The sequence below is a fragment of the Neolamprologus multifasciatus genome, chromosome 16, assembly GCF_963576455.1.
Source record: "Neolamprologus multifasciatus chromosome 16, fNeoMul1.2, whole genome shotgun sequence".
In the NCBI taxonomy this organism is placed as follows: Eukaryota; Metazoa; Chordata; class Actinopteri; order Cichliformes; family Cichlidae; genus Neolamprologus; species Neolamprologus multifasciatus.
Window position 1 is genome coordinate 17,032,694 of NC_140454.1, and position 25,315 is coordinate 17,058,008.

At 40.6% G+C, this 25,315-nt stretch overlaps 2 protein-coding genes across 2 annotated transcripts in view; one reads left to right on the forward strand and one right to left on the reverse strand.

Moving 5' to 3' along the window:
• The first annotated feature begins 1,317 nt into the window (after positions 1–1,317).
• On the forward strand, positions 1,318–6,780 carry rpe (ribulose-5-phosphate-3-epimerase). Its single transcript, XM_085134590.1, has 6 exons — positions 1,318–1,526; positions 1,866–1,945; positions 2,023–2,162; positions 2,343–2,477; positions 5,915–6,001; positions 6,104–6,780. Exons 1-6 carry the CDS (start codon positions 1,405–1,407, stop codon positions 6,224–6,226), a joined length of 687 nt encoding a protein of 228 aa, XP_084990716.1. The 5' UTR covers positions 1,318–1,404; the 3' UTR covers positions 6,227–6,780.
• A 10,621-nt stretch (positions 6,781–17,401) lies between these two features.
• Positions 17,402–25,315, reverse strand: part of igsf3 (immunoglobulin superfamily, member 3) — an 85,398-nt gene continuing 77,484 nt past the window's right edge. The window contains exons 7-9 of the mRNA XM_085134581.1: positions 23,036–23,446; positions 20,894–21,340; positions 17,402–19,731 (exon numbers count right to left, since the gene is read on the reverse strand). Of these exons, the coding sequence (XP_084990707.1) occupies positions 19,481–19,731; positions 20,894–21,340; positions 23,036–23,446 (1,109 nt within the window). The 3' untranslated portion in view covers positions 17,402–19,480. The remainder of the gene's footprint in view (positions 19,732–20,893; positions 21,341–23,035; positions 23,447–25,315) is intronic.

Consider the following 25,315-nt stretch of genomic DNA (forward strand, 5'->3'; position numbering starts at 1 on the left):
TTTTGGGGGGGGGGGGGGGGTTGTTTGTTTCATTTACTCGGAAGCCAGCCTTTTTCAATAATAATCAATCAAACTTTTCTTCACAAACAGACTAAGAGAGATTCAACCATAAAGCAATGGTCAATTGCAGAGAAAAAGACAGGAGCAGAAAGCATGCTAAACAATTAGAATTCAGAAAGGTTACAAACAACTTAACAATTTCAGGCCTTTTTACACCCTTTACTGCATCCAATTACTTTTTACAGCAGCATCCAATTACTTAAAGTGACTGAGGCAGCTGCAGATCAGGAGGTAGAGTAGGCTGTCTACTAATTGGAAGGCCGTTGGTTTGATCCTTGGCTCCCCTGGTCTGCATGTTTAAGTATCCTTAGGCGAGATACTGAACCTCGAGTTGCCACCAATGCATCTATGCGAGTCTGTGTGAATGTTAGGCAAAGCACTTAGGCATAGAAAAAGTGTTTGTGTGCATATGTGTGAGGAATGAGTGAATGAGGCTTGCAGTCAGAAAGCAATTTGAGTGTGCAATGCAAATTGAGTAGAACAGAGCTATCTAAGTGCAGCCCATTTACCTATGCATATCTGCATAATTATCTGTTGTGATGTCTCAGGAAATGGATTTGCCTTGTTCTAAAAATATACCCCCCCCCCCCCCCCCAAAAAAAAAAAAAAAAAAAAAAAAAAGATTTGCAAGAAATTGTTGCACCTACTTATTACATTGTGGGGGAAATAACTATTATAGGTTTTTTTTCAACCATTTTTTTCTTCTTCTTTTTTTAAGAGGCTTTGTTAGTGTGATCTTTGTTTTCCCAATCAGCCCTCTGCTGTTCAGATAAAAACCACTAATATATGTAGGAGCTCGTTGCTATGGGCTCTGCGCCATCTAGTGTCAAAATGCACACATTGTCTTAACCTGAAGGCGGAAATGTGACAACAAAACATGTGAGCGAAAGTTATCAAACTACCCACTGACACTTAGAGCAAAACAGGAAAGTTTAGGGGAAAAGTTAAGATGTTAAAAATACGTCTTTATTCATTCATAATTTTAGTACTTTATTAAAATTTGGATAGTTGCCTTTAGCTTGTTTAACCATAAAAATGCGATAATACATACTTTGAAGATATATATCGGCGGGAAGACTATCACAAATGAAAAGACAGATGTCTTAAAGACAGTCACACGTTTATCTAGCTTCTTCTTCTTCTAAACACAGACTTGCATGATGTCCTAAATATCTTCGAAGCTTGTCTATGCTGCCTAGCTAAATATTTCTCCACGACACGACGTTTCGCTCCCTGTTCTTGGATTTTATTTTGAAAGTCATCAGCGGAAGTTGAGCTTTACGGTACGGCGAGCTTGTCCTGTTAGGTTCCAGGCTGCATGCAGAGAAATACAGCATTAACAGCATGGCTTACAGTGCGAAGATCGGTCCGTCCATCCTGAGCAGCGACCTGTCCTGTTTGGGCAGCGAGTGTGTGAGGATGATGGAGTGTGGGGCGGATTACCTGCATCTGGACGTCATGGATGGGTCAGTTGGTTAGCATATAGTTTACCTGTCGTGCTAGCTGCTAGCAATCCAATTTCAAGCTCAGCACTTGAGAGCCAAAGTTGGCTAACATCAACAAGCTAACCTAGCTTGTCAAAAGTTAAGCCAGGCAGGCGATATTTAAATGGAAGGCTAAAACCTTTTGGGTGCGAAACTATTACAAGACTTTCTTTAAAGTGTTATTGCCTTATACTTCTCCGTGGTAGTTTTGACATTTTTAGCTTCCTCCACACTTACGCAAGACGTCAGTGTAAGCTTTTTATGCAAGATAAAGAGCACAACAGTTGCAATCTCAAAGTTTCTCTTTGTTTCCTCTTTAAGGCACTTTGTACCCAACATCACGTTTGGCCATCCCATGGTGGAGTGTTTGAGGAAGTCAGTAGGCCAAGACCCGTTCTTTGGTGAGATTTAATGATAAAACAATCACTGTTATTGTATTGTTGTGCCGCACAGTATTGGGACAGTGTGAATGTTGCAGATATGCACATGATGGTGTCTCGGCCTGAGCAATGGGTCAAGCCTATGGCCGCAGCAGGAGCCAATCAGTACACCTTCCACTTAGAGGCCACCACCAACCCTGGAAACCTCATTAAAGAGATTAGAGAGAGTGGCATGAAGGTGAGGAAAAGACCCCAAAAGAAGAGACAGACTTGCTTTACTTATTCACTGCCTTGACGAAAAAGACATCTGCATAATTAGAGTGTAATTGTATAATTGTAGTGATAGGGAATTATAAAACCCCGGCATTTGTTATAAACATGCGAGTGTTAAAGTGACCCTCGCTCACTTGTATTACAGGTGGGTTTGGCTATTAAGCCTGGTACTACTGTTGAAGAGCTGGCTCCTTGGGCTAACCAAATCGACATGGCTCTGGTAATGACTGTTGAACCTGGTTTTGGGGGACAAAAGTTTATGGAAGACATGATGCCCAAGGTAAGGACAAAGGAAAGATGGAAGAATGATCTTTCTAAAAAAAAAAAGAAAAAAAAAAAGTATTACACATAACCACAACAGAACAAATTGGATTTATCATACTTACTGAATTTACAATTTAGCACAGTGCAGTTTCTATAGAGATTGACAGACCACGTGACTTTCGCGCATTGCATGCCGGTAACTCGTGGCAAAACAATCCAAGTACCGCATCAAATGCAAGCATTTGCAGCACCGCAAAACGTTCATTCTCCGGTTCCAATACCTTCTTGCTTTTTCTTTGCCCCCCAAAAAAGTTATGTACAAAACGAAGGAGAACAATGCCGGTCCGTACAAAGACAGACTTGATGAAAAGTCAAAGAAAAGATACGAGGAAAAAATCAAAGGAGTGAAAGGGTTAGACCCTTACGAGCACACAGAGTGGACAAAATACGTTAGCGTGCTGCCCAACTTTCACCACGCTCATATTTATAATTATACGGTTCTTGGGGTGAGTGCATACACTCATGAAGTTTATTAACTTCAGGTCACTGCAACAAGCCCCGGTACAGTTTACCGACGGATGGGTACAGGACCTTGAAATGCACCGTGTAGAACGAAAGACCATCGTACGTATCATAAGTTTACCAGTCTCACAAATCGTCTTCATAAATACACATTCGTTAACTGTTTATTAATAGGACTTTTAAGCTCAACGGTAATTAATTAGTAGTGGAAATAATTTCTGGTTCGTTACAGAAATGTAGCAGTGACAATAATACTGTATGCTGTAATCGTACTGGGCAATTAGTGATACAAAAAAACCTGTTTTATCCTGTGAATAAAAGTATATGTTTTTGTCAATGTACCATGGTAATAAATGAAGCGAAACGCAATATTGTGTCAGGACAATTCACTATTTATGCACAATAAACAAAGGAGCATAGCGCCACAATTTCTGTTCAGCGCCAGACTTGCTTGTAACCTATATCACCAATTATGTTATGAAAAATGAGTATTAACTACTACAAAACACTGACCTTTGTGGAAATGCTTGGAGCAGCCTAACCTGTGAGCTGGAGTGTTCTGGGACGTTATATTTGGTCTTTGAATGGCTGCAATCCAGGCCATCCGTCGCCTCTTTTTACTTCAGAAACATGGCTCGAATAATTTCTCTTCAACGACGTAATCCGATAACAACCGATCTCTTTACCCGTCGGCTTCCCGTGGCTGTCATGCGACCGGCTATTGCAGTTAATAATACAACAGCTTCTTGACAGTTTTTTGTGTTTCTTTTTATCGCTGTGTAACTGATTTCAATTGAAAGCCTGCGTGCGCTAGTACCTCTTGCCACGAGTTCCCAGAATTCTTTGCGGTTTTACCCTTGAATGACGTCACATTTTCAATCTCTATACTCTTCATTAGCATATGAGGTGTGAAGTCATTGTTTGTCTTATTTGAGAAGTTTAAGAAAGGAAATTAAAGGAATATGCATTAAAAAAATCAGTGTGCGTTTCTCTGTACACTACTAAAATTATCCAAATAAAAGTACATAGTAAATGGTCATAGCATTAAAGACTGCACAGGAGAATGTATAATCATGGTAAAAAGAAAGCATGCACTCATACTGCTTCCACGTGAATTAAGAGGGTACGTAGCAGCCAGGAGCAGCTAATTAAACACACTTTATTAACTGACCGTCAGTAAGTGTGAAATGATAAAACAATCAAAAAGTAAAAGTGGACGTTTTGTTAATTTGTTGGTCTGGAGGATTCAGGTGTGTGTTAATTCTCTAGGAGGAAGGATAACAGCATGATCTTACAGAAACCATTATTGCTATCCATCAATCTGGGAAGGGTTATAAGGTCATTTCCAAACAATTTGAAGTCTGTTATTCTACAGGGAGAAAGTTTGCTCATAGAAGGTAAACATTGAAGGCACTTGTCAATTTTCCATTAGTTGATGTCCCAGCAGATTTATCCCAAGGTTATTGGGTGCAATCCTCAAAGAAATTGCAAAAATCCCAAAAGCTACATCTCAGACTCTACAGGCCTCTGTGAGAAAGTTCATGACAGTAAAATTAGAAGATTGAACAAGAATGGGTTGTTTGAACGGGTTGCCAGGAGAAAGCCTCTTCTCTCTAGAGAGAACATGACAGCCCAGCTCATCTTTGCAAAGTTGCATCTGAGCAAACCACAAGACTTCTGGACCAATGTCCTTTTGACAGATGAGACGAATGTGGAGATGTCTGGCCAAAGTGCACAGAGCCATGTTTGGTGAAAGCCAAACACATCATATCAGCACAAACAGCTCATACTGACTATCAGCACTGTGACAGAGGGGTGACAATTTGGACTTGTTTTGCAGCCACTGAGTCGACTATGAACTCCTCTGTATATCAAAGTATTCTAGTCAAATGTGACGGCATCTATCTGACAGTTACAGCTTGGCCCAAACTGGGTCATGTAACAGGACAATAATCCGAAACACAATAGCAAATCTGCAACAGAATGGCTGAAAACAGAAAATAATCAAGGTGTTGCAATGGCCTAGTCAAAGTCCAGACTTCATACTGATTGAAATGCTGCAGTGGGCTCTTTAAAAGAGCTGCACATAAATTACCCACAAACCTCAAGAAATTGAAGCAACATTGTAAAGCAAAATGAGCCAAAAGTCCTTCAACACTGTAAGAGACGATAAAATCATACAGTCAACTTCAAGTTATTGCTGCTAGAGGTGCTTCTAAAAACTACTGAATCATTGTCACACGCTGCTTCTAAATTTTGGCTTTGTTTTTATTAAATGAATAATGACACAGTATAATATGCAGTGTATTATTGCTCACCTGAGCTTGTATTAAAATAATTGTAGGCAAGGATCAGATCTTTTTTTTTTTTTTTTTTTTTTTTTTTTAAATGTCCTGATATGTAAACACTTAGAACTGATAGTGTATTTTACCATGACTATTCTTTGTAGCCAGCCTGCTGTGGGCAATGCTGGTTTTCCACAAGCATAGCCCACAGCAGGCCAATACAAAATATGGCATTGCAGACTTAGAAAAAAAGCAGTGCAATGGGTTCAGGTATATGTGAAGTATGTGGTGTATAAGTGCTGCCAGGCCTTTGTAGTGATCACGTACAGATGCTTTTCAGATGAATCTGTGTTCCATTTTGAGGAGGACCTCTTGTGTGGGTGAAAATTTGGTGTAAAAAGCAAAAAACTGATCCAAGGCACACTCTGTATGATTCGTGCAGACTGTTGGTTGTTGACAGTTCTGAAAACATTATTCAGTCATTATTGAAGCAGATATTTACCACAATATAGTGGTTTTGTTTGGCCTGCAGTCTGGTTGAGGAGGGGTGCATGTGATTAAATCGGCATTATTGTGTGTCTTTGCTCTCCTACTAATCTGTGAAAATTGTATTTGGCACATTTTGAGTTATTTTCTGTGTATCCAGGTAAGCTGGCTGCGGAGTCAGTTCCCATCATTAGATATTGAAGTAGACGGAGGGGTCGGTCCTGACTCTATTCACAAGTGTGCAGAGGTAAACGACGCATACACGACAGGCTAATCAAATAACAATCTAAAATCAAAATGTATATGCTTTTAGGTTTTCTTACATTTTGTTTGCTCCCATTTGCTCTAGGCAGGGGCTAACATGATTGTGTCAGGCAGTGCTGTGATTGGCAGTGATGACCCTCGTTCTGTCATCGCCCTCCTGCGCACCGTGGTGGCCGAAGCAATCCAGAAACGCTCACTGGACCGCTGAGATGTTCTGTTTATGGTCCTCACAGCGACGCTCTACCTACCTGTCCCAGCAACACCACCACAGCAGCCAGCAGAAAGGAATCAATATGGACATTTCTGGGTTAAAGGTTGAGGGTCCAAGTCTGAACAGGGGGCTTCAGTGGAGGGTGTGTGTTGACAGCCAAATCCAAATCACTTTGATGGAGTGAACTTGCATCGTGCCTCCTAAAACTTGAACTTCATCCTTTTTGCCACAGTCTCCTGAATAGTTAACTCAAAACGAGTCTCACCTCAGCATAGGAACATCTATTTCAGGACTGGAGCCAATGCTACTCTGAGAAACTCTGTAAACATTCCCGAGGATTGTTTTGATTTACACGTGTGTTCTCCCTATGAATCACAGAAATAAAATGGCCCAGATATCATGGTTCATACATCACAAAATCCAATTTTGACTAGTTCATTGTTGTTGAAATCACAAGCTGTTTACTGTTATACTGAGTAGAAGTATTGTACACCACTAAATCAAACCATGAAATTTGATTTTGCAGATTAAAAAGTTATAAGTGAAAGAAAGTGTGTGTTCTTTGCAGTTTGACCATAAATGTGTATTATACATTATGTACTTATATCATTGGGTACACTGCTTAACAACACAAATGCCTAGTTAGCCAATTACATTGTATTAACTCAAGCATTTAGGCATAAAGAACACGGTGTGGTGGCTGGTGTTAAATTGGCTAGTCTGATTTTATTTTATTTTATTTTTTCCAGAAACTGCTCATCTACTGGAATTTTCCCACACAACCAACTCTAGGGTTTTCAGGGTCCAAAAATATTCAGTGAGCAGCAGTTATCTGGGCGCGTTTCTGTCAGAGGTTGGAGGAGAATGAATGGCTAGACTCATTCAGATTAGAAGTCTATATTTAACAGCACACTACAACCAAAGTAGTTGTGGTGTGTTGCCGGAACATTTTTTTTCAATGCACAACACGTCCAGCCTCAACGTAGACAAACTATAACAATAGAAAGCCGTACTGGGTGGTGCACCTGTCAGAACAGGAAACTGATGGTAGAATTCAAACCTGGTCTGATGAGTTTGGATTTCTGCAGCAACATTTGAATGGCAGGGACAGAATTTAGCATAAATGACATGAAAGCGTGAATCCATCCTTCGTCTTGATGCATGCTTAATCATCCAGGTAAGTAAATCTCCAAAAGTGGATTCTGCTCATCTGGACGTAGCGTTTTCAGTGGGAGAAACGCTCCGTCACTCATCCAAGTGACTTCTTCAGTCTCAGGTGACTGCAGGTTTCCCCAACGCTACATGCAGATGAACAGAATCAACTTTTGGAGATTTGGAGAATCCATCCTTCGTTGCATCAAGAATACAGGTATGTCGTAGAGCTGAAATGGTGGTCAAGGGGGGGATTTTTCTGGCTCATTTGGACCCCTTAATTCCAGTTGAGCATTGTTTAAATACCACAGCTTTTATGCATGCCTTAAGACCAGAGTGTACACATCTTCTGACGGCTGCTTCCAGCAAGATAACACATCACAAAGCTCAAATCACCTCAAACAGCTTTCTTGAGCAGACTCAGCTCACTGTACTCAAATGGTCTCCACGGCCACCAGATCTCATCGGCATCCAACTCGGTACTAGAAAGGTGTTGTAGGTTGTGATCCTGTTTAAATGGTTGAAACACTTCAAACAAGTCAAAAATGTGGAGTACACTGAATTTTATCCAGCAGGCACTTCTATTTGTCAAAATAGGATGTCCATGTTACAGGCTACTGCAAATCCAGTCTTAATACAATAATTCAGTGTAAAGATGCATGTTTAGAAGTAATGCCTGCAGCAGTATGAAAAAGAAACAAATGTTAATAGTTTAACACACTGTAAATATTTTAGACATAAAATTGGAGCTGCCTCAATGAGACAGAACTGTAGGTGCTCCTTAAACATTAATTTTGCAGCAATAATCTTGAATTCAGCAGGTGAACATATTTCAGTTCTCGGGAATGAGTATTGCAGAGAACCTGTCACTGCCGGCACACACCTGCCTGGTTAAGGACGCTGAGGAGTGACTGTACTTCTTAAGAAAACTGAATTTTCATGTCAAGTTCTTGTTAACTTTTACTCAGGAGCAGTGGAGAGCAACTTAAATAGAAGCATCACAAAATGCTTTGATTTTCACCACACAGCTCAAAGGATACTAAAAAAAAAATACCCACCACAGCCTGTTTACCCTGCTGCCATCTGGCAAAACGAGGAGGGATCCAATGCTGTACCACCAGACTCCGGAGCGGTTTGTTTCCTCGGGCAATTTAGTTATTATTCTTTGTTAGTGCAATACATTTACAAAATTTGAATTTGTCATTAACCTCAACCTTGTGTTATATGTTGACAATTAAATCTTACATTTCACTGCAGCACCCTGCTCGATCTCTTCTACTATTGATATTAAGTCTGTTTTTATTAATCCTCACTCAGGTTTTCAGTGTTAGACTTCTGCTTGTCACTGGGTATATTTTCCACAGCTCTTTTAACTCAAGTGGAAGGAGATTAATGGCTCCTCCACAGAGAAAATCTAGAGTACACGATCCAAGCTGCGTGACTGGCTTCCACTGATTTTTTTCCCCCCTCTCCCATTTGTACACAAGATGGCGAGTTTGGACAAAAACCTTTTTGATTAAATAGTCAGGGGTGTATTTATTCATTTGTAAACACAAACAAATATTTTACATGCCTCCAGATTAAAAACTCTGTGCTGTAATCTATGGTGTGTTCAGGCTTACTAGTGTGAACAGCAACGCTACAAATTCAGCAGATAATTGGACACAGAGTGATTGCTGTGAATAAGAGGAGCCGTCTGTCTCTCTGCATATTGACAACACTGCTTTAACCTTTGACTGCTTTTCAAAGACTTTTATTGCCCTGTCAGTTTCAATCATTACACTGAAAAAAGGGGGCTGTTATTTTTCAATTGATTACTGTCTCGCAGTGGTGCCAGTGTCTGATTTGTTTGAACAAGGAGAAATGCAAGTTTACGAGCAGGATGTGTTTCCAGGAATCGATACGTAGCATTGCATTTGTTGAATCAGATTTGGATGCAGAACCTTGTTTTTCCTGCACACCCAGAAAGACCAGAGACATATCTGTGGTTTCTCTCATCTCTTTATCTGCTGAAAGAATCCCTCCTGTCAATGAGAATCACCCATGACATACTTCAAACTGCAAGCAGCTCACTCTTAATAATGCAGCATATGTCTTGGAGGCAATTCACAGAGCTGCTGAAATATTGATGCCTAAAAATCTGTATTTTTATTTTAACATCACAGATAACGGCAGATAATGTCATCATCTTTTCTTACAGGGTTGATGCACACGTGTATGTAGAGGTTTGCATACTGTGCGAGCGTGTTACAGTTGAGTTTGTGTATTATATGTGTGTTTGCGCATTATTGGGTGAATCTCCTGTGACCAATTTCTGTTCTAATAGAGGATGACAGCCGTTTTGTATGCCTGTGTTGCTGCCACTTGGAAATGAGAGACAATTCAATGTGAGTGAGTCGTCAGCACCTACACATGCTCCACACTACTTAAGCCATGTCGTAGTGTCATTATTAGTTAATTGACAGTTGCTGTTTCACTCTCCACACTATCTACATACCATTTGTTGATTTGTTACAAAGTTATAAAAGCAGAGAGAGAGAGAAATGTCGGCAGCAGCAGTGGGAACAAGAACAGAACCGGTTCACGGGGGTTAGAGGATGCTCAAAGAGGGACATATGCACACACCTCACATACTGGCCCTTAACTTATAGATCAAAGTCAGCCATGAGAAACTTCCTTCTCCAGTGCCATGACAACAACATCCAGAGGTACTCTTATTTGTGGTTAAAGGCCGTAATAGATGTGGGAATGACTGGAGCACAGAGAAGAATGGTCCCAGATCAATCGGTCCTTGGCTTGTCCTCCTAGTCACATGTAATGCCTTTCACAGCATGCTACTGGCCTTGTGCAAAATAAAACAATGGACACACACCACACACTGGGAATGGCTGAGAGCGCCCGCGCGAGCAGGTGTTGAAAGTCCACAAAACGATTTTACACTAAAAAAATGATCCAGACAGCCGTCATGCGGGGCTTTTGATCTTCAGAGAGCTGAATGTCTCAATGCCTGGCAGAGGTGTTTGCAGACTTCAACAGAGTACCACAGGGTGTACAACCAAACAGTGAAGGTGGTCAGATCAGCAAACAGCATGTCCCTTCAGAACCTGTCTCGATAGACTGCAGTTCACACATTACCACAACAGGGTTCTGCTTTAACACCTGGTTTGAGTACGAGTATCTACATCTACATCTGGAAATTTTACCCCAGGGTCTCAGACATTCTGATACCGGTATCTCTTACCATATGCATGATCACAAGAGATGAAAAACAAGATAGGAAAGCCTACTACATGCTGTCAAATACTCAACTGGCTCATCCAAAGATGCCTTTGAAGTAGCTAGCTTGTCACAGGGGAATATGTTTTTTATGTTTCTGTATTTTCCTCTCCTACTCTTCTCTCTGCTGCCATTTATTTTGTTCCATCTATTCCCCGCAGCACCATCTTTGCCTCCTCACTCTTTCCTCCTTTTCTGGGATTATTGTATAGCAGAATTATATCTTCCTGCTCCTCCAGTCTTCTTCAGCACTAAAGGCACATTAGTGAACTCGCTTTGCCTGCTCCTGCTCATTCATAATTACTTGGCATCCCACAGGAGAACAAGATGCACATCACTGATTAGCTTGCTGTTTACCAACTTTACTTATGCATAAAGGGCTCGTCTGATTGAATGTGCATCATTATATTAACAATTAAAAACATCTTGCCTAAGATAAATTTACAAAAGATCTTTTTTGCTTCAGCTCTCAGCAAGGTGGGCTACTTTGTAGAATATACTGTTAATGTATAATGGATATAATGGATAGTAATGGAGGTATGGTTGCCCTCATTGCCTCTCAGCTCCTGCTATAGGGCCTACTGATGTGTGAAATAATGCATTTTCTGGAAGGTGACAATTAGCTTGCATATAGCTCCTTTTTTATAACTATATGTAAGGCCTATGGTCTTAGCTAGATCGACTGCCATGAAATATTATAATTAGACCCCAGAGAACAAACCCTAGAGACCTAAATGACAATTTCACAGATTTGTGCACTTCCGTGATGTTGACATTAGTGGGCACTGGTGAAAACTGGAGAGGAGGAAAACAAACTTATCATGCTATTTTACACTAGCTGGGAACTTACTCTATTTCTACATTCATTTTAACATTCAACAAAAGATTAAGTTAGATTAAGTCTTTTAGATTTCATTACAACTGTTATTTATTGAGTTCTTGATGGGAATGCTTGATGTGTTGCCATCTGTATATAGCGTCTGAGTCTGCAATGCATTTTTCCAAATGTCCAGTAGGAGGCGAGTCTTGTGCTTGGTTGGCTAAATTGATCTATAACCTCAGAAAACATTTTAATAATAACTTCTTCTTTTTTTAGCTCATGAAATATAACATATTGCTCAGTTCTACATTAAATGACCCCATTAGCTTGCATTGCCCTTCTCTTATTCAGTCAGTCTACCTCTTACTCATCACATTCAGTTTAAAAATGGTGGTGTATGTCCATCTTTTTATATGCACTGTCCAAAAGGGTCACATGAAAATTTTGGACTGTTTTCTAAAGCCCCTCCATAACAGTCTCAGCTGTGACAGTAGAAGCCAGCAAATGATGACATAGCACCCAGTACATTATGCCAAAAAAATGCATCAGCTCTGCTACAACAAGCTAACTGCTCAGTTGGTTAATGCAAGTAGCAAGCTAACGCTAAAAAAAAGAAGAGAAAAATAAAAATGAAAAAAGAAATGACTTCATTGAAATTTCTAACTTGCAAGCAAAATTTGTTTGCAAGTTAGAAATCATGACTCTATAATTCTAAATGTATTTTGCTTCTATGTCTCTACAAACATTCATTGCACTCACAGAGTGTAGTACAGAGAATCAGTAACATACTGTCATATCAATAATGTATTGTGGCTGCTGATTGGTTAGGGAGGATGTTTTCTGGTGGTGCACTGTTGTGCATGTCTTGGCATGCATTAAATTAATGCAGGATCTCCCTTCAGAAGGACAACACAAGCTCCTTCTTGCATACTTATTGCAGAAAAGTGCTGAGACACCTACACATTACATCTACAGGAGCTGCCTGGCTATGGAAGTCCATGTCATGAAGCTCTAGGGCACAATTTCTGTGCTGATATTAATGTCTGGAGGTCTGGAGGTCTGCAGTTATTGAGTAAGCAGAGTGTTGGTGACTTTTATAGACTATGCCCCTCAGCATGATTTCAGCTTTATCTGCCACATCCTGACTGGATTGCTGTGGTTCCTGAACACTTTCACTTTGCAATAAAACCACTTAACAGTTGATTGCGAGATATCTAGGAAAATATATAGACCTTATTACAATGATGCCATTTTACTACAACTACAGCCACTGAACTTACACGAGATCTTTAGAGCTACACATTCTTTCACAACTGTTGTAAAGCTGAACTGCCTGGACTGGTTTATTATATACCCCCATGTCAACAGGACTAAAAACATCAACGATTAAGAGGTGTGGTCCAGTACCTTTGTATATTCAATGTACACACACCCATGCATACATGCAGGCTGTCGTTTCCCCTCCTGCCTTCCCTGCAGGGGTTAAAACAAACATTTTAATCAAAATTGGAATGGATTATGTCTAAAGAGCAGAAAAAAATCTATAAATTATACTGAAATTTGGGTAATAGTTTATTTCAAGCAATTACTCTTTCATGTTTTGATCTCCTTCATGCCTCTACAAAACAGACAAGGAGAAATCTCCTCTGCCTCTATTTAGCAGCCTCCTCTGGCTGACACAGTTTTTATTTTAAACGAAATGATTTTAAAGCTGATCAAATTTGTGCAATACATGCTCCCGCCAACCTCAGTGCACTTGATTTAGGCGCTTTTCATGGTGTAAATGCGACACTAAATGTGTATATAGCAAAGCTTCACCTTTATTTTTGTTGTATGTTACCACCGCTGTACTTCCAGCATCATAAAATGGGTAGCACTAGTCTTTAATCTTTAAAAACTCTCTCAGCGCTACCTTCACCCCTGCTCTTCCCGCTCACTAAGGCTTCGTTCTAAAATACATCTAGCAAAGAAACCTTCTCATAGTCAAAAGTCCTGTGTGCTTTGAAAAGCTCAAGAGATTAAGTGGACTTTCTTAATTTTTCTTTCTTCACAAAAACCAAATATTTTGCAAGGCAATTCCATCAATCAAGCTTTAAAAGCTCATCTTAATTAGGTCTGCATATGAATCTCCCGGCTTCCTCTGAGAATTGAGAGACTTGAGAGACTGTCAAGAGAGACTAAATGCTGGGGTCCCAAGCGAATGTTGCAGCAACCTTAGCCAAACCAGTGGAAGTACACTCACTTTTTGTGTATCAATTATGAATAAGATGAGAATATTTCAGTGTGTGTTTGAATGTTTTATATCTATAATGAATGATGTGGGGCCATCAGGGTTTTTATTGTTGGTTTGTCAGTAGAGGTGTCTTCTGCATTACATCATTTGCCTGTAAGTGTCCATGATAATCTCTTGACCTTTCCCCCCCCAACGAACAACCTTTACAAACACGTCTTGAATGGAGCTATTGATTCTTTTCTCAAGCAGCTTTTACACAGATCACAGATTAAAGACTGCTGCTGAGGCATCAATAGCAAATTACAGTGCAATTTTTAAGAGTACAGGTGGCACATCTGTTTTCTACTTTTACCGCCTCTTGTCCATCATCCACGCTAATGTCTCGAGAAGTAAATGTGCAGATTAACATTTCATGCCCGTTCTTTCTGTTTCAGCCTTACATCACCGAGTGAGTCATACTACACAAAGCAATGTGGTATCATACAACAGTGAGTTCAACAAGCTGTACACAGTCCTCATCTACCAATCACCCTTCACAGGGTGTTAATTTTGTAGCTCTGCCTCCCTTATGTCTCTTCTCTAAGAACCAAACAACCTGTCTGTAGCAGATACTAAGCTCCGTGATTAAGCTAACATGTTTTTGCACACAGGCGAATATTCCCTGCAGAAATTCACACATGATCTGTATCCATCTTCAAACATTTTTATCCCTGTCCTTGTTTGTTATGCATCCGAGCTCACCATAGTGCAAGCAGAAGAGAAAATGTCCTTTCTTTGCATTCTCTCCAGCACTTTCTCTCGTCTATTGGTAATAAATCATAATATATTTGCCCGACTACTGCCCTGCTGCTCTGGATCGTTAAGTACTGTCTGCCCAAGTGTGCCCTTAGGTGTCTAGATTCTCTGCAAGAACTATGGAGTTGTGATTATTGGTAACTTGTATGCAAAACACATCTTTCCTCATAGAGGGAATGCTTGAGAAAGTGGAGACAGACAGCACAGAAATCTTGAAGGAACTGGGACAGGGAAATAGTGCTCAAAGGGGGACAATTGGTGTTTTGCATCCTGTGAAGTTGCGACACAGTTTGCCAGAAAAGAACACACACAAAAAACACCCAACAACCATCAATGTGTTAACAGTGTGTGCTAGCTATCTACATCAACAGATCTTTAACGGTGGCCTCCCTTTCAGGCAAGTTGAGAATCTGCATGAATAACAAAACCAGATGAAAACCAAACCACAATTTCTTTCTCCCTCACCCTTTCTTTTTCTGTGGCCATGCTTTATGGAAATAATTTCAGAATTTGTTCTTGGCATCACTGGGTATTCCTGTGCATTATAACAGGTAAATATGAATTTGGGAGAAAGTGAGCGAGAAAAACAAATGGCATAGACTGACTGAAGACAGTTTACTGCTGCAGTGTTTGATGGAGTGATGGTAAAAGATTGAAAAATTCCACCTGTGTTGGAGTTATGTAACTGCAGAAGTGTTTGGTTTTTTTAAGTTGCTGGTTAATTTGCGGGAGGATCTCTAAGATCCAACTTACAGTTATGATACAAGTTTTGTAATTATTTTCTCCGTACACCACCACAACATGTTTTTACTATAAATGTGATTGGAGTGCCGAGTTTCAGCTTTAATTCAAGAGGTTTAACAAAAGTATTCAATCCTTTTGAAGCCTAGAACCCATGGACATCACCCAATGCCATGTTTGGTCCTTTGTTTTCCACTTTTGGGAGCTGCTCATCTTTCTGCCTTTAGTTCTGTCTTCAGTAACTGAAAGTCATCCTCTGATGGGTTTAGACTGATTTGGCCATTGAAGAACATCCCAGTTTTACCTTGATAAACTCTTGGGTTGTTATGCAGCATGCTTTAGGTCATTATCCCTTTAGAATGTGAAGGAACATACAGAATACAGTAACTCTTGCCCAGCAAAGGACAAAAATCTTACACTAACTGAACGAAAACCATGCCTCCTATAGTGGTAGTATCATTTAAAGCAAATGTAGATGTTTTGCAAGGGTGTAGAAAGCAGCTCAGCAAGTCGTGACTGTTGTGAAAAGAACTGATAGATATATCGGTTTAATGACGCATCTCCAAACTTTGCAAAATGTATATGGTTGGAAGCAAAACAGGAAGAGGCAATCAATGTATTTTTATTGCAATAAACTGACAATAGCTAAGTGTCTCTTCAATGGTCACAATGGTAACTATTCGATAGAATAACATAAGGAAAAATAAATTAACCATGGTCATATAAAAATACATCAGTGAAAATAAAGCATCACTGGTTCAACTGAACACATCAACACACACTGTTTTACACCTAAATCCGGAGCCAGCACACAGCCAGAACATGCAGCCCTCAAAACACAGCTACAGGACTGTCAGAATGTGTGGAGAAATCTTGGGAGGTATGGGTGGTATTATTACCACAGAAACACTAGAGACTGACTGTACAGCGCTATTGATGGTAGTGAGCAACGTGACATGAAAAACCACAACCGCATCCTCCACTTCCTGGCTAAAGTCTAGAAAGATACAATTAATGTTGCATGAATTAAGTCTCAGATTGTGGGATTTACACATTAAAGCCGAAGCAGCTGTTCTGTGGGCACCGTTTACCCATCCAGCATCCCTGGAAATGTCTGAGATTCATAAAAGGCAATCACTCAACCAACAAATGAGTTCATGTAGACTTTTTGTTTTTTCCTTCTTAGCTTTCGATTTAGCGCTGACGATAGCACAAGCCCATAAGAAGGGGAAACCATTTTTGTCAAACCACACCAGTTATTTATGTCACTGACTTCCTTCCTGTTGTGAGTTTTTTTTAAATCTTGTCAAGAGATGTAGTCGTAAACAAACACAAAAATAATAAGGCAATATTTTGACCACCGAGGTCTTCGTTAGGCAAGCTCATGTGAGAGAACACTTAGAAAATTAGGACCATTGAGAAATCATAATGCAAAAAAGGGGGAAAAATCTGTCACTGAAGTCCTTCGCTATGCATACAAGACAGGCCAGTTTTATGCATGTAGAATTTGCTTAGTTTCAAAAATCAAAATGTTGCCTCGTTATATTGCTGGCCTTTGAGCTGGTACTACTTGTCTCGTTTCCACTGTGTGGCACTTTTTTCTCCCCCGAGCACCTTGCACCTGACCCAGGATAGGATATGATCCGCAAAAATGTGTTTATCCAATCATGTTGGCATATGCATAATAACGGATGGACGGCTAGTTGATGCTCCAGGTTCTGTTATGACACTGATCAGGTTAGTTGTAGCTGTATTTGCTGCACATGCATCACATTTCTAACTCCCAGCCTCACTCAGATTAAAATGGTATTGTCTACTTGAAAAGGATCATTTGGAGAAAATTTAAAAAAAGAAACTAGGAAGCTGTGTAGCTCGTGTCACAGTATAGGAAACATACTTGTAGCTTCTTTTTTGTTGTTTTTTTTTGACATAAATATGTTTAATGAAATGCTGCATAAAAGCAAAGCATTAAAAAGACGAATAGGAGCAATAAATATCAAACACAGTCTCCACAACACCCATTCTTGAAATGATCTATTTCACAGGCTCAAAGGGCATGTAGAATTGGCAGTCAGATATCGTAAATGATGACTGGGGCCGGGGCTTCGTATTCACTCTTGGCTCAGGAAGTTTGGGGTGGGGTCGGGGCGGGGACGGGGGAGGGGCTGGGCTGGGCTCTGTCACACGAACACAATTCACAGAGAGTTCGAAGTTTACAAAACATCAAATTTCCTCCTGCAATATTGTCATGCAATATACACGTTGACACGACTGAGACGACAATAATGTCACGTTTCTCAAGAGTTTTCATATCCAGTCTGGCAGTGAATGGGGGTTAGGCCCACATTGGATAGAGGATTTCACACCTCCCCTGGCACTCCAGAGAAGGCAACAGAGGTTTTCAATCCTTCTCCCTTGCGTCAGGGGAGCTGAAACGGATGCCTTCAGCCAGAATCCTTGATTAGAAGACATGTTAAACAGTTCTGCTGTCTTTGACCAAACATCCTACCTAAGGTGTTACATCATACTTCACTAAATAAATGCGACTCGAGCAAAAAAGAAAAAAAAAAAAAAAATTGAATAAGCATTTACGTGAATCTATTTTTGTGACTTGCCTGGTCAACTATTGTATATTTAAAGCCACAGTAAATTTCATTATAGTTATAGATATACAGTGTTTTGACACTGACCGAACTTGACAACCTGGTATGAAATGCTACAGACTGCAATGCGCAGGACAAATCTAGCATTTCTACTTCTACCACATTGTCAACACACAGGCTATTGACATATGTGCTTGGTGCAGTTGCCTGGCAACACAAGCAAAAGCATTTTTTTTTTCTTTTTTGAAATTCAAAGCAAAAAAGAAAATCTTACAAAGCTATGCAAAACAGTATAAAACAATAAATAGAAAAAAACAACAACCTTAGAATAATCACAAAAGTCAAACATTTGTCATCATAAACTGGTCTTCTGATGTGCAGATAATGTGTTTAGTGGTTTATGATACATCTACACATTTTTAATCTTCAGTGTGGCGCTATACAAATCCCTTAAAAAAAATATGCATCTGATATCTTTTAAAGATGTAGGACCAAGTGGTCGTACGGGGGAATTCAAAGAAATGTGCAAGAATTCAATTTCAATCAAGAATGTGGAAATTCAACTAGGACAACTCAACTGATTCAACATAAGTACATTTTTTTCTTTTGTTTTTGCCAACAAGTCCCATAAATCCACAGCAGGAGGTAAGAAGACGTATTTACAATCTGCCTTTGAACCCCCCCCCCCCCCCCTTAAAAATTTTAAAGAGTAGCTGTTGAGGAAATAAGGAGGACTTGGCACTGAAAAAAAAACACTTGTGTTAAAGTACATAGATCCACAGCAGGAGGGAGCTGTTCATTTATTTTCCATTATTTCCCCATCTCCCACTCTTTCGCTTGCAGTTTCTTTTCTGGGAGAAGAAGAGTGGGACAGTCTCCCACTAAGGCCAGAGTGTCTGGCAGTGTTTAAGTGGCACACCAGGACCTGTTTCTGTCTGCCAAGCTAAACTCATTGTGAAGGCAGGTGGGCCAACACACATACACACATCCTCACTTAGGACACAGACTTGTGTGTCCTAGCCTTTGTCTCTATGCAGCCTGGCAACCAAGTCGGCAGCTACGAAGTCAGTGGGCGCAGAGCATCACTATGGCAACCAGCATAGTGGGCAAGGCTGTAGCTGCTCCTGGATCAGTGCTGAGACTTTTTTTTTGGCATACTCTTAATGCCAGAGTTGATTATAGAGTTCCTTCTCTTAAATGTTCTTCCTAGATTGGCCCGTGATCTCATGTGCACAGTTTTTTTTCCCTCCCCGCACTATTTCGAAAAATAGACGAATATTCAGAGTAATAAAGATGCAACTAAGAAATTAAGATTCACAAAAAAAAGACAAAACAAAAAGAAAATGAGAGAGCCTCATGATATTTCCTTTCCCACACTTTGCACGTGCACAGTTAATTGTGCTTACACACTAGACACAACCTCATCCACACACACACACACACACGCACACACTTTTTTAACATAAAACAGACAGCCACCAGGGTGTGAATTTTCAAACTGATCAACTGATTGACTAATTCAACACAGCAGTGAACGACAGTAAGGTCTGAAGGTGGAGTCCAGATCTGCTCCCTGGCATAGTGTAGGCTAAATCCATGATTTACGCGAGGCAGTCGGGCAGGACCCTTGCTTAGTCGACCGAGCCGGGGTGCAGGCTGAGAGCTGGCGGGTCCAGGCACGTGGGAGAGTAACTGAGGTGAGGTTCTTTAATCCACAGTAAGGGAGCACCGTTCTTGCCTTCTTGGCTCTTGCTGTTGTTGCGGCTCTTGTAGCGGACTAGCAGCAGGGCGATGAGGAGGATGCCAAAAATGGGGAAGGGATAAAAAAAGACAAAGTAGAAGAGGGAGCTATTGGAGCACACCACTGACTGGACGGTGGACACTGTTGGCAGAAAATAAACACATTAGTTGTTTTATTCTTTCAAAAGTTTCTCATTCATGTGTCAAAATATCACCATTTGCTGATATATATACATACATACTATATTTCTTACTTCCACCTGAGAAGCTGCTGTATCAGCATATGTAAGCTGGGATGATGTCACATGAATGAATATGTGGTTATGTGAGAATGAGTGGGGGAAAAAAAGAAATTGAAAACTACACCTCTCAGAATTTGTGCAAAACAATAATTAACAGGATTTCCGGCTTTTAAAAATAGTTTTACCAAGTTTTGGCAAAAACAGAAGGAACTTAGAGGTTTCTTAGATAAGCTCAGTGCCTTTTTGATCAGCTAGTCTATATCTGGAAGTAAGGAAAATGTTGTGGCCCTCTGTAATGGAGAAAAACAAAATGGCCTTAATGACTGTAAATGGAGAACATTCAGAGTTTTTCTCTTTTCTGTCTGTAGTCAAACTTTTAGAAGTTCACCTGGCGTCACTGCAGCACATTTGAATAGGCTAGAATTTACTGAATAAAAGATGTATATAACCAGATTGTACTCGTTAGAAATGAGAGTACACAAGCATTTTTACACAATGAAACCAGGGGAACCAGCGAATAGGACAATGTGAGTCAGACTTCAGAGGGTTAATAATAAACATAGCTGAGTACTGATAAATACAGAGTGCAGGTCTCTTACAGCTTGCACTTTTTGCACTTCTAAATCATCTTCTCTCATTTATTGAGCCTTGTAATTTGATTTATTTTACTGCTTTAAATACCAGCACAGTTTTTGACACTGTAAATGACTCAGCTTCAGTGCTAAACAGTAAGCGGCCATGTCTGGCTCTCATTTTTACTTGTTAATTGCAACTGAGGAAGCCAGATCCCACAAGATAGAAATTAAGAAAAAAAAGTAACTAAGAGCTGCATAACTTGCTTATTATTAGTTTCCATTTGCCTGCACCAAAACACATATTAGGAGATATTAGGACTGCACAGTGTGACAATACATACGATAAGCCTAGATTTCCAAATAAGCAGTAGCTAATTGGTAATAAATTACCAGTATGCTGTTAGAAGGCAGCCATTGATAAAAGTATAGCTTTGTGCAATCTTCAGTGTCACGACAGATCAAAAGATTCTGTCTTTTACGAGCTTACCTTGTTGTAATACATTGACAATAGTGTACCCAGAATTGTTGGTGGCCAGGCGGTACCATACGTTGCGGGGGTTGAGCAGCCACTCTTCGACGTGGCAGTAGTATCGGCCCCCGTCTGTTGGCCGGGCCCCTTGAATGGTCAGGCTGTACTGATCAGAGGCCATCCTCTCAAACTGCAAGCGAGAATTTGGCCCGGGTTCCTCTATGGGGCTGCAGTTTCCATTTCCAAAAACGGCATCATGTCCAATGGAGAACACGCACTCCCGGTCTCCTTCTTCTTCCCCTGGCTGATCCTCATTGTTGTCGTTTTTAGGGCGCTCTACATACCAGGACACGGAGAAGCGGGAGTTTCGGGATGACTGTGAGGGAATGCTGCAGCCTAGTCGGATTGGACCGGACTCTTCCACAGTCATGTTTGACTCCAGTTCTTCAACCTGCAAGCGAACCTCTGCAGGGGTCCGGAAAATAAACAGAAATTGAAGACCCTGAAGCTCTCCAAGAAATTTCTAATAATTTCAGCTTAGTTCAAGTTCAAATACAAAACAAACAAATCAGTTAATTAGTAGGTTACCATGCTGCTATTCTGAAGATCTTCAGAATAGCAGCATATTAATATTATCTTTCCCCATACAAAAAACGCTTCTGTGATGATTTTCTTTTTTCTTTGCTGTCAGTTTGGCATTCGGTAGCTGTATTTCAGTGTTTTACTGATAAAATCATGAAGAGATGTTCTTTTTAAATGAATCAAAATAAATGCCAGTCATTGCTCTAATTTGAACAAGTCCAAAGAAATTAATACTACAAAACAGCAAATGATTCTGAAAATGGGACACTAAACTTCCCAAATGCACAAACAAAAAGGAAAAAATAAATAAATCTCAGAGCGCTGCCCAGAGCTATCACTAGTCTTTCAGTTTCCCAGCAGGGTTGGATCCTACCCCAAGGCTACTGTGTCTGGTGTGCAGTTATACTACAGTCCTTCAGGGGTGGTACTATGACCCAGTTCCACTGCAGTTTTAAAAAAAATGACAGTACAGACTTGGCATGCCTGGACTCATCTCACACACAGTTTTGGAACGGTCTCCTTGTTAAAGCATAATGAGAAGCAGAAAGCACAGCAGGAAAGCAGGGGAAAAAAGGAGAGTTCTGGCACACGTCTCCCCTCATCTTTTTTCTCGACAGGCAGATTTCTGGATGACTTTCTGGGTGAATGTTTTAACACCTTAATGAACATCTACGAAGTTTATACCACATTTTATATTTAGCTTATGAAGATATTTACATGTCCATAAAAGTTTAAATCTATAGGGTCATGAATAATAAAAGTTACAGTCCATGTTGCACGAGGAGTTTCCACATATATTGTGTTAACTCTCTGAAGCATGAAAGGGTCAAGTTAGTCTCCCCAAAACAAGCCTTGTATACGATGCACATATTTCAAAATATTTTCATTTGCGTGAGTAGCTGAGTGCTTCAGCTATGCACTGGTAGACCAGATTCAACTTAAAAACACACTCTATGGGCTAATCACGAGGTGTTTTCATCCTCACATTCTAGTTGGACAGATGCCTGATCAATGATATAAATTCTGCATTGTAAACAGCACACCTGGCAGATGAATACTGCTCCCCAAGTGCCTGAAAAGTCACCTTCAGCAGGACTGTTCAGTTATTATTGGCATTTATGGGGTGAGACAAAGAATCTCTTTGTATATGAAGAGTAGGAGGGTTTGGGTAAATGAGAAAAGGGAAAATTCAGTTAGGGAGAGGAAAAAGATACAAGTTGGAGTGTTCCTAAAATAACTATAATGAGGTGGGATGTCAGAGTGTGGGTGGCAGTTGGAACATCATAGCTTTAAGCTCAAGTTTTTGAATTCTGGACAAGAGGATTAGGGTTTTCCATCAGCTGGCATGACTTCAATCCATCTTTTTCCACCTGAGCTCTGGCTGGGGCAGGTGTAAGGTCATTGGAGTGAGACATAGCATGTCATAGAGGGAGGAAAGCAAGTTGGAGGAAGGATTGAGTTAACAATGGTTAAGTGGTTTAAAGGATCATAAAATGTAGGGCTTAAGTGGCAGCTGCTACCTCGCTGCAGTGGGAATAAACATGGATTTGGTTAAAGGGAAAAGCACTGCTTGCTCACCTGGTTTTCTGACCAGAACCTGCGTGAACCCTGAGGAATCCCGGGAGAGTCGATACCAGACTCCATCTGGGTCACTCAGCCACTCCTCCACCAAGCAGTAGTACGTGCCAGAATCGCTGCTTTCAGCCCTGTTCAGCGTCAGCACATACAGACGGGGTGACAACCTCTCAGCCTGCACACGCCGTCTCAGTCTCTCCTCATCTGCGTAGGCGCCATATTCGAAGGCCCCGGAGCGTTCGATCCTTAGCAGGAGCTCGTCAGCCTCCGACCCGGTCGCTCGTCTCACGTACCACATCACGGTATGCTGGGAGTCCTGGTTGGTCTGGGAGCTGATGGAGCAATTGATCCTGACACGGCTGTCTTCCAGGTACACCTGAGACTGGTTGTTCTTTTGCACTCTCAGCTTACTCTCTGCACGGAATGAAGGGAGATGGGGGAAAAGGGAGAAAAGGAAAAGGAGCAGACAGTCATTTCTATGGGTATAGGAAAATGTGAGCGCTGGTGACAGGTACACAATGCAATTTCTGTTTTGTGACAAACGACATGTTGCTAGGTTTATTTCTGGTGGCACCAGGGCAGGAAAAGATAGTGATGTGTGGGTGGGTGCAGCGGTTGATGAAGAAAGAGAGAAAGAAGGGAACAGGAAGGAGAGGGAAATGTCAAGAAAACCAAAGCTGCAAGGATGGGAGGTCTGCTGGTATCAAAGTAAAAATGTATGATAAGATGCAGAACAGGAGAAGAGACAAGGGTGAATGGTAGTGGGGTGGATTGCAAAGTAGGGCTACGTTATTAAGTAAGATATAAGACAAAAGCAGTTGGGGGGGGGGGGGGGGGGGGGGGGGGGCGTCTTGTCAGTCTGCCAGAAAGTAAACGAAGTAGGGATCCATTTATAAAGTCAAGCAAGGAGGGAAGAGAGCAGATAGGAGAGGAAGGAGATGACAGTGAGGTGTGACTGAGATGTCAGGAAGGAACTGAGGCTGCCCTGAGTGCTGTGACAGGATTGGTTACAGTGACATTGGTTGTGCGATAGGATTAGTTGCAGGTACATCAGGTGTGACCACAACCAGAGTCCCACTGTCAAATGCCTGGGGGGAGAGGGATTAGTTGAGCACAAAGTATGTAGAAAACCACAAAAATGCGTGTAGACATGTACATCCTTGTCATAGGATGTATGAAAACACAAGGACAGAAATCGTGTGTTTTCATACATCTTATGTCCACCTGCACTTCATAATTCTCCGTTCCTGTCGTGAAAAGCACATTTTTTCATGATGTAAGAGCTTCTGTAATTTACATGAGACCTGAAAATACTTGTTATAATGCAGTGAAGATCTGTCTTCAACAATCATAACAACAGGGGTACTTACAAGCAATCAAATATTCATACATTAAGCCAAACAGGTCTGCATAGTTTTGCATTTATAGTTTATTTTTTAGCAGTTTTTCCCCAGTGGAATTGGACCACCACCTCTATAACTAGTTTTAACCATCTTATCTGCACAACAACAATTTGACTGGTAGAACTCGTGTGCAGGGAAACAGATTTCATACATGTTAGCAGCTATAGACATGCATCTTGAGGAAATGCCATCTTTCTTCACACCAGAATGAGTGTAAAACACATTTTGAGGTATCAGCTAGCATTATCTAAAGGACATGGGTGATTTCTGGATGGATTAAAACAGCAGTTTTAAAAAACTGCCTGTTGTAATGCATCTATAGATGCAGTTTTTATTGTAATTAACAACATAAAGATTAAACAGACACAACCCCCCCCCCCCCCCCCAAAAAAAAAAAAATAAATAAATAAAAAAAATAAAAAATTGATACTTAGATATCACATACTTCAGATCACAAATAGCACCATAGATTCTCAAGCCTACAGTTTTGGCAATCCTGCAATGCATCTGTTCCACTGAATATGAAAAACTGTCGAGTACCTAAAGCTGGCATAAAATGCTGGATGACATCCATATTCTTTTTCCACTTATCCTCCATCCGACCATTTCTGAACCTTTTTTATATTTTGAGATGGAAGCACAGTTTGACATTTGTTTTCCCCCCAAGTTAAAAGAAAGATTTTATTGAAAAATTAGTTTTCAAAGGAAAATTTGGGTATTGATGCTTTGAGAGTCAGGCATATCTGTAAAAAAAACCCCAAAACTGTAAATAAGAACAGATATGATGTGCAATGTGCAGTGCATTTGTATTAATTAGATGTTAATGAGTTGTCATGTACATTTTGTTTCCTGTTTGATAACTTGAACTATATCTGACCTC

Excerpts from the sequence above, each read along its gene's own strand:
- rpe (XM_085134590.1), top strand. The coding sequence starts at position 1,405 with ATGGCTTACAGTGCGAAGATCGGTCCGTCCATCCTGAGCAGCGACCTG. Across the intron at positions 2,478-5,914 it reads TGGAAGACATGATGCCCAAG|GTAAGCTGGCTGCGGAGTCA; the intron begins GTAAGGACAAAG and ends CTGTGTATCCAG. Across the intron at positions 6,002-6,103 it reads CTATTCACAAGTGTGCAGAG|GCAGGGGCTAACATGATTGT; the intron begins GTAAACGACGCA and ends CATTTGCTCTAG.